The following is a 9,418-nucleotide window of genomic DNA, read 5'->3' as shown; positions in this document are numbered from 1 at the left end:
CCGCCCCGCCCCGCGCCCCCGGCAGAGCCGGGCGCGATGCTCACCTGGGGCCGGGGGGCAGCGCGAGCGGAGGCGGCGGCGCAGCTGGTGCAGGATGACGGCGAGGCCGGCGTAGTACACCCTCAGCAAGGGCACCAGCGGAGACAATAGCGACATGGCTGCCTCCCGCCCCTCGGCGGCTCGCGGAGCGGGAAAGCGCCCGCACAGCTCCCGACGCGCGCCGCGCGGAGGTTCCGCCGGCGGCGGGCCAGGGGGCGCGGCTCGGGGCGGCCCCCACCCAGCGGAAGGGACGGGACGGCGAGCGGGGAGAGGAGGGGACGAGAGGGAGGCGCCGCCGCTGTCACAACGGCTCCCGCCCTTCTGGGCATGTGCGGCGGGGGAAGGGCCACACGCGGCCGGCGCGGGCACGGGCGGCTGTGCTACGGGGCCGAGCGCAGGGCCCCGGGAGGCCGGGCGGGCGGGCGGTTCGGCGGGACGTGGGTGTCGGGGGCTGCGCCTCAGCTTTAGGGCTGGCGGAAGGGTCTGGGCGCGGCGCTACCCTTCAGCGGACGGCGATCAGCGCGGTGTCCGCTAACGGGCTGGGGCACAGCTGGGGCTGCGCTCCGAGCGCCCCGCGGGCACGGTGTGTGATCGGCAAAGCTGTTCTGGGAACGGACAGCGGACGGAGCCCGATCGAGCGGCTGGAGGCAGCTCCGGCGGAGTGCAGCTCCACAGACAGAGCCTGAACTTTATAAAGACGCTTTTACAGCGACTGCAAGTCATGTCTCTTATCTCACAAGTTTTCTCAGTTTAAAATACTTATTTTAAGGTGAAGAGTACTGGAGACAGAACAGCAAATCGTAGCTACCGGTTCAGGCTATGGGAAGTACCTTGCTTTGCACACAGAGTTTCTCATTCACAGAAGCAGTTTCACAAACGCAGATAGGCTTCAGCACTGATACGTAGCAAAAGTATGTAGCAGTAGTTTCACATGAGGAAACATTTTCCCATCTATTCGATTTCAGGAGTGCATGTTAAGTGTAATCTCCTTCTCTTAACAAAAATAAATAAGCGTTGTAGAATGGTTTGGGATGGAAGAGACCCATCTAGTTCAAACTCCCTGCCATGGGCTGGGCTGCCACCTCTTAGATCAGGCTGCCCAGGGTTCCATCCAATATGGCATCAAATGCCTCCAGTGCCTCACCACCCACTGGAAAATGTCCCCAGCCTCTAATCTGAATCTCCCTCTTTTAATTTAAAGCAATTCCCCCTTGTCCTATCACTATCTGTCTATGTTAAAAGGTGGTCTCCCTCTTGATTATAAGCTCCCTTCAAGTACTGGAAGACTGCAATGAGGTCTCCCGAGCCTTCTCCAGGCTGAACAAGCCCAGCTCCCTCAGCCTCTCTTTATAGGAGAGGTGCTCCAGTCCTCTGATCATCTTTGCAGCCGTCCTCTGGACCTGCTCCAACAGCTCTGCATCCTTCTGGAGATAGGGGCCCCAAGCCTGGATGCAGTACTCCAGATGGGGCCTCACAAGGGCAGAGCAGAGGGGAACAATCCCCTTCCTTTCCCTGCTGGCCACCCCTCTTCCAATGCAGCCCAGGATACCACTGGCCTTCTGGGCTGCAAGCGCACACCGAAGGCTCATGTTAAGTTTTTAATCTACCAGGACCCCTAAGTCTCCGCAGGACTACTCTCAAGGAGTTCTTCCTCCAGCCTGTACACACATTTGGGATTTCCCTGACCCAAGTGCAACACCTTGCACTTGGCCTCATTGAACCTCATTAGGTGCATGCGTGCCTACCTTTCAAGTTTCTCAGGGTCCCTCCGGATGGTATCCATTCCTTCTGCTATATCAACTGCACCACTCAGCTACCTTAGTTTAGGTAGACAAAATCACTTGAAACTTAACATTCCACAAAAAAAGCAGTTAACAATCTGACTTCTGTTGGACTGCTCATCAGAACTGATTTTGCTCTCAGGAATATGCATCAAGTCAAAGCAAGCCACGTAGTTGCTCCGGGACAAAAATAATCATTCAATGTTGTGTATCTTTGAATTTCTTCTCTTTTTATTAATGCATGGAATTATGCAAATGTAAATAATAAACAGAAGATCATGCAGTCACATCAATGAAAGTTTCATTCCTAATGTATATTGTTCTCACCCATGCACGTAGTGGTAGGAAGAGCATCACAAACAGACATGAAAGAAGAAACACTGATGTTTAGAGAAGGTGTATTATTCTTTCCACTTATCTCAGTAAAAATCAAACCCCGACTCCTTCATGCTGAGCAGTCCTTACGTGCTTTTCTCAGAACTGCAGCATTAATGAATGCTCTTTGTAACTATAAACCGTGAAACTTGCCTACAGTGTATTTACACGATCTGGATATAAACGCAGTGTACTTTCTCAAGTTTTCTAGTATAAAAAAAATCAATGTATATTCAAGCTGTGGAAATAAATGTTCTCCTGTCCTTTCTTGGGCAGTGCTTAGCAAAGAATTAGACCGAGGGTGAACAACTGATGAGCTTAGATTATGCTCTTACTCGTTCCAGTACTTCTTCTCTGTGTTACAATTATTTTCAATCCTCAGTAATTCATAAAAAGAAAGAGGGAAATTTGTTTGAACACCACTTTTTTTTTCTAAAGGCTGGTGGGACGCAGAGTAGGAGAGAGAAGCATTAAGATCAGCCATATGTTTTAGATTCTTTTCAAATAGCATTTTATGCTACATTCTAGTTTTAATTTGTATTTCCCTTTCCATAGTTTTCATTAGTCACCATCATTACTGATATGCTCTTGGTTTATTTTCTTATAGTCATTAGCTGTGAAGCTCTGAGTATTTGGGCTGGAGTCTAGCCCATCTACTTCAGACACCTCACTGAGACGTTGTAACCTTGGTGAAATGCTGAGTGTCTGAGCCCTGGAAGGGACACAGCAGTAATCTAATCACCTCAGCTTTCTGACATGGCCAGAAAGAGGCACTTCCGAAGATCTGCAGAAGATGTCTGCTGCCCCTGAGGTGCCTCAGGTGCTTCCTTCTTTCTGCTGACTGCAGAAGTGAACTCATACCACGAGCAGGCGAAGCCAGCCTGTGGCTAGAGCCCAGATAGCCTCCTGGAAAGCCATTGGAAATACAGGAACGTTCCATCCACACATGCCACAGCTGATCCATCTCTCCTGCGGGACTGGCGCTAATGAAGCGCTATGTGATCACAGCGCTTCCACCCACATTTTGCATAAAGATGCATAAAGCCGTAAGAAAGGAAGTGGGTGATGTTTCTAGACTCTTAATTAAATGCTGAGCTCCAACTTCCCAGCAGAATGGCATAATCAGCAGCCATGAGGTATCGCGGGTGCTAGGTACTGCAACTGAGAGCTTGTGCAGGCAGGAAGGCAGAGGTACGGGGCTGTGGCAGAGCAGACACAAGCCAACTCAAGGCTAGCTTCAACAGCTGCGAGACTGGCATGGGGCAGAGGGTGTGAGGAGTGAAAGGAGGTTATGACCTGTTACTCATTTTGTTCCATGACAATCTGGTATTCAGCACATACTACCCCGGTTTTGGCCTCTTGCTTTTGCTCCCTTTGAGAGGAGAATGAGCATCACTGGCTTTGTGTATTCACCTCGCAGAGGTGTGGGATCAGTGGGAGAGGCTGGCCATGCTTTGTACACGAGCATGGCACAGCAGTCAGGGGGATTGCTCTTGAGGAGCAGGCGGTGTCACATCAGTCCCTTTCACACAGTGACATCCAGAATTCCACTTCCTCCCTCAGTTTGAGACGTGCACTTTGGACTTTGCACGTACGTCAAATCTGGTGGCCCACACCGGAAGAAGTGAGACATAATTCTTACTGTTGCTACTTCTTCAGGCTTCTAAAAAGGATTTAAATGCCTGTCTTCCTAAGCTGGATTGCAGTAGAACTTGAGGCAAGAGATAAGTGCCTATCTTCCCAAACATGTGTGGGTGAATAAAGTTAAATGCCCGAGGAACTTTCAGGTTCAGAAGGGTGGTGCTCACAAGACTAGGCCATGCTGGGAAATAGTTGGGATTGCTGTCTGCAATTCGTGTGGGTTTTTGAGCACCTGCATACCATTTTGACAGGCTGCATTCTCCTCTTTTTTTTCCTCTATGCAAAAACTGTCATTTTAGGTACCCCCAAAGTAGGCGTCGTCTTCCCTGCTATTAAGCACTTGAGCCGAGAAGGATCATTGAGAGCACTCAGCTCTCAGGGAGCTCTTCAGTAGTTTGGGGAGGGCTATCTACCTGTAAAACAAAGGCAACTTTGCCAAGGGGAGAGCTGTCTGCAGCTATGCGATGGGAAGTCTCTGGTACTGCAAGCACACACCTCTACTATGGCCAATCATCTAGTGGGACACAGTTACATATTTAGTAATGCTGGGGCATTAAATGCGTGTAAGGCAACAGATGGGTCNTGATTAGGACATTGGTTTTTGGTTGTTTTTTCTTTGTTTGTTTGTTTTTCTTTACAGTGTTACAATTCTTGTAAGAACAGCCTTCTGTGTACTTGTGTTGGTGCTATGTTTGCCCATGAAGACGAAAGGCTTTTGACCCCTCTCGCTCTTTGAGAAATTGGTCTCATTAGGAAAAACTAACCCTTGTCAGTATGGCTACAGGGATAAGGAAGTGAAGCTCAGGAACAGAACAAACAAAAGAGATTTGAGTTTTGCAGCCTGAAGTTAAATTATAGTAAAGAGGGGTCAGAGACTCAGTCCATATTCTCTAAACAGCATACACTTTTTAGGATGGAGGAGAACAGGATGAAGATTTGGGCTATTTAGCACCAAGGAGTCCTGGCATGGGGACAACTTCCTCTCCAGCCAAATGCTCAAACCACCGACCTATTGTGCAAGAAGCAGAATGTGCTGAAGAGTTTGTAGAGGTTTTTTTCTTTTAAATGACTGCCCCTGCAGTGACTATTGTATTTGTGCATTGGAGTACTTGGCGTATGTCCTGCTGTCAGGATGTGCCTGCTCTGCAAAGCCTGCAGCATGAGCTGCTGGGGCTGCTCCGTATTAGGTAGGATCTGAGCACCTTCCCCTGCTGCTGCCCGCCTGCAGCTCAAGCAAGACTAAGAAACCAAAAAGACAGAAGGCAGAAAAAAGCAGATAATTTAGAACAAAGTAAAATCTCCAAACACGTGTGCATGCATACAATACTTCTGCAGGAACCTAAGTATAATGCAGATTAAGTGTAAGAGAAATACATGAGCTTTTGTTAAAAACAGCTTCTGTCACAAAATAGCAGATTCACTTAGAATTGATTAGGGTAATTAGAAGCCTACATATTGTACCCGACAACTTTAACTGTTGAATTGGCTGAAAATAAAATAACTGGAAATCCTAGATATGGCAAGGATTCATCAGCCTTATTTTGGCGGTGGAAAAAATAGCTCTCATGTATTTCTTCAACTTTTCTATTTGAAAATGTCTGTAAGTAAACAAATGAATACCAATTGATTAATATCCTTGAACTTTGAAAAGCCCTTTGACAAGATCTGGCACAAAAGGGAGGCTAAACAACAACAGGATAAGAACAAACATGTTTACAAAACAGAAGAATAAAACAAAAACCCACACTCAAACGAGCAAAATTAAGGGAGTGATTTCCCTCATTAAATTTGAGCACAACAGCATCAGGGTCTCCAGTTGCCCTCCCAGGTCCAATACTGGCTAATACACTGGGTGCTGGACTTGACAATCCCCAGAGGTCCCTTCCAACCCCTACAATTCCGTGCTTCCTTCAAGTCTTGGATGGGAGCAGCTGTTGCAGCAAAGTGGCACAGAGTTGTTTGCATTGGTCAAGGTAGGAGGGGATCTCAGACAGAGCTCAAAAAGTAAGGTGGATTGAAAGTGGTCCAGCATGAATAAAATAATGCTACTTGAAAAAATAAATTTATTATGCCCACTGTAGAACTGGCCTTGTTGACAGTGAAGCTGTGCAAAAGGATAGCCTGTGTCATACCTGCAGTGTAGTTATTTCAGTGTCTGTACAGCAATGCCTGCAAGCACCTGTAGAATAGCATGCACAACACCATCCAGCCACTATCTAAGAGAATTTTGTTCAAGTTCAGCAAACAATCAAGAAGATAAATATAGTCTCAAACAAGAGTTTTCCATGGTACCTGGCACCTTCATAAGTCTATGATCTCTTCCTTAGTGAGATAAACATGGCTTTCATTAGAAACTTAGAATCATGGAATCATAGAATTAGCAAGGTTGGAAAAGACCTACAAGATCATCCAGTCCAACCATCCACCTACCACCAATATAACCCCACTAAACCATGTATCTCAACACAGTGTCTAAATGTTTCTTGAACACCTCCAGGGACGGTGACTCTACCAACTCCCTGGGCAGCCCATTCCAGCGCCTGACCACTCTTTCAGAAAAGTAGTACTTCCTAATGTCCAGCCTGAATGTCCCCTGGCACAACTTGAGGCCACTCCCCCCTCGTCCTGTCGCTAATTACAAGAGAGAGGAGGCCAACCCCCAGCTCACTACAACCTCCCTTCAGGTAGTTATAGAGAGCGATAAGGTCTCCCCTGAGCCTCCTCTTCTCCATACTAAACAACCCCAGCTCCCTCAGCCACTCCTCATAAGGCCTGTGCTCCAGACCCCTCACCAGCTTCATTGCCCTCCTCTGAACACGCTCCAGGGCCTCAATGTCTTTCTTGCAGTGAGGGGCCCAAAACTGGACACAGTAGTCGAGGTGCAGCCTCACCAGTGCTGAGTACAGAGGGACAATTACTTCCCTACTACTGGCAACACTATTTCTGATACAAGCCAGGATGCCACTGGCCTTCTTGGCCACCTGGGCACACTGCTGGCTCACGCCCAGCTGAGCCATCGACCAACACCCACAGGTTTGTTTCCTCTACACAGACTTCCAGCCACTCTGCCCCATGCCTGTAGTGCTGCCTGGGGTTGTTGTGGCCAAAGTGCGGGACCTGGCACTTGGTCTTGTTGAACCTCATCCCATTGGCTTCAGCCCAGAGATCCAGCCTGTCCAGGTCCCTCTGTAGGGCCTTGCTACCCCCAGGCAGATCGACACTTCCTGCCAGCTTGGTGTCATCTGCAAACTTACTGAGGGTGCTCTCAATGCCCTCATCCAGGTCATCAATAAAGATATTGAAAAGGACAGGCCCCAGCACCGACTCCTGGGGAACACCACTCATGACTGGTCACCAGCTGCATTTAACTCCATTCTCCACCACTTTCTGGGCCCCACCCTTCAGCCAGCTCCTTCCCCAGCAAAGAGTGTACCCGTCCAAGCCACAAGCTATCAGCTTCTCCAGGAGAATACCATGGGAGACAGTGAGACTTGATTAGCAACATTCTCATGTAGGAGAAATAAGAAACAGAATCACCACTCACAAGCTGGACATCGTGAGTTGATCTGCACCACTATTTTTGTTGCTTTTTTTCACAACAATACTTTGCTACCATGTACAACACCGTTAAAAGAAGCAAGGTTTGTGGGGAGAATAGAGCAGATGGGCTTCCAGGAGCACATAACCTTGCCTGTGACCTTCGACAGACACAGCTGTAGCACTGCTCCTTCTGGTCATGCTCATGGTGCAGCACCAGAGCTCACTGGTCCCACCTGTGCTGGCACTTCCCTGAAGACTGATCTCACCTTGTCATGGCCAACCAACCACAGGCAATGGATGGAGACCTGAGGGCATAAGGAGCCTTGGCTCTGAGGACAGCGGCTGTGCTACGTCCTACATGCCACAGACAAGTGGGAGACACCACACCACAACCCAGCTGTGGGTGGACGGACAGGTGATGGAAGGTGTGAGGGTTTGGCTGTCAGCTTTTTCAGGGAGTGACAAAGCGTCCAAGATTGTGCCACACAGAAATACTTGTATGGCTGGGGCTGCTGTGAGGGCAGGCATCTGCTGCTGCCAAAATAAAGCAATAAATTAACTGGTTTGAACTCTTCACGCAGCCTGGGTTTGTGCCCTGGTCTGTCCATGTGTTTGTATTTCCCTTTGTATTTCCACTTTGCCCATTGATTCTTGGATTGGTGATGTGTCATCTTTAGGAGCTGTGCTGCTCTTGTGCTCCACTGTACAGACATCCTGGATTCCTTGGACATTGCCTACCCATGGCACTCTGCAGTGAGTAGGGGGACAGCAGTTCCTTTGCTTTTGTGTCAAAGGACGTCTGCAGTGTTTAAGACTGCCTGGCTCTATGCTGCTACTGACAGGAAACAATGATGGGTAAAGAGACACGCAGCACCAGCTGCAGGGAAGTCAATCAGACCAAAATATGATGCAAATGCTGAGAAAAGGAAGCAGTGTCCCCCCACCCTCCCTGGAAGCATTCAAGGCCAGGCTGGATAGGACTTTGAGCAACCAAGTCTAGAGGGAGGTGTCCCTGCAGGGGGGTTGGAACTAGATGATCTTAAAGGTCCCCTCCAACCTAAACCATTCTATGATACTATGCAAACACCACAAAATAGGATTTGTGTGGAAGGCTAGAGATGGGTCAGCCTTTGGTTTAGCTCCACTGAAAAATGGCCCAGCTCACTGGTAATGCATGCCACAGTGCAGTGGTGGGATGAAGATGGGCAACTCAGTCACAACAATGTCAAACAGCATGGAGACATGTCCAGAGCCCTTGCTGCTACCTCTCCCTTCCATACCAAATGTGCTGGGGGCTGCTGAGGGCCGAGGGAATCCAGCAATACTTCATGCCCACTCTGCCCTTGTCATCCTTTTGTTCCTCTCTTGGCATAGCTGTCACCGCCTCATCCCATAGCACTCACTGCCGCTCCATTCTTCTCAATTCCACTTCACTTTCTAATCACCCTGACAAACCTGTCTCTCTATCTGCCTACAATCACTGGATTCCCCACTCTCTTGATCACACCTGCCTGTCAGTTGTCCAAAAGATTACGTATGTCTCATAATTTCCACTTACTTTAATAAACGAGTGGTTGTAGTGTTATATAACTTGTTTATGTTTGGCTTGTGCAGCAATCGTTTGGATTTTGGCTATTCTATAGCATTACATTCATTTACTAAGCACAACTATGTAAAAAGCTAGTGAGGTCAGGAAAAGAACAGACTCAAAATGGGAGGATTTAAAAATGTAAAAGGAAAAGATAAAAGAATAAAGAGGTCCTGCCATCCTTGAGGACAAATTCACACGCGACATAGATGAGGTAAAAGCAGACATCTGAAAAAAAGCCTTCTCATTTCTTGTCCTTAGGATGATCCATGTCCCTGTAAGCACTGAGCTTTGCTTTTCGCTCTTCAAATCATTTTTGTTGGTACAAAAGAAAACCGTGATGTGATCAGAGTGCCGAATTGCTTTCAGAACTGCTGCAGAGAGGATTCAGCGAGGCTCAGACCTTACACTTTCTTCTCTAACAGCTGCCTGTGATGAGCTATAAAATGTCCAA

General features: G+C 48.3%; 2 protein-coding genes across 2 annotated transcripts in view; both read right to left on the bottom strand.

Annotated features, from left to right (window-relative positions):
* Positions 1 to 181, bottom strand: part of ZBED1 (zinc finger BED-type containing 1) — a 12,084-nt gene extending 11,903 nt beyond the window's left edge. The window contains exon 1 of the mRNA XM_021411534.1: positions 45 to 181. The gene's annotated coding sequence lies outside the window, so the exon portion shown is untranslated. The remainder of the gene's footprint in view (positions 1 to 44) is intronic.
* DHRSX (dehydrogenase/reductase X-linked) overlaps positions 1 to 289 on the bottom strand; it is a 161,720-nt gene extending 161,431 nt beyond the window's left edge. Inside the window, exon 1 of the mRNA XM_021411563.1 lies at positions 45 to 289. Coding sequence (XP_021267238.1) covers positions 45 to 156 — 112 coding nt within the window. The 5' untranslated portion in view covers positions 157 to 289. The remainder of the gene's footprint in view (positions 1 to 44) is intronic.

Source organism: Numida meleagris, chromosome 1, assembly GCF_002078875.1.
Source record: "Numida meleagris isolate 19003 breed g44 Domestic line chromosome 1, NumMel1.0, whole genome shotgun sequence".
NCBI lineage: Eukaryota > Metazoa > Chordata > Aves > Galliformes > Numididae > Numida > Numida meleagris.
Note: the sequence above shows the minus strand (reverse complement) of the source record. Positions and strands in the feature narration are given on the sequence as shown.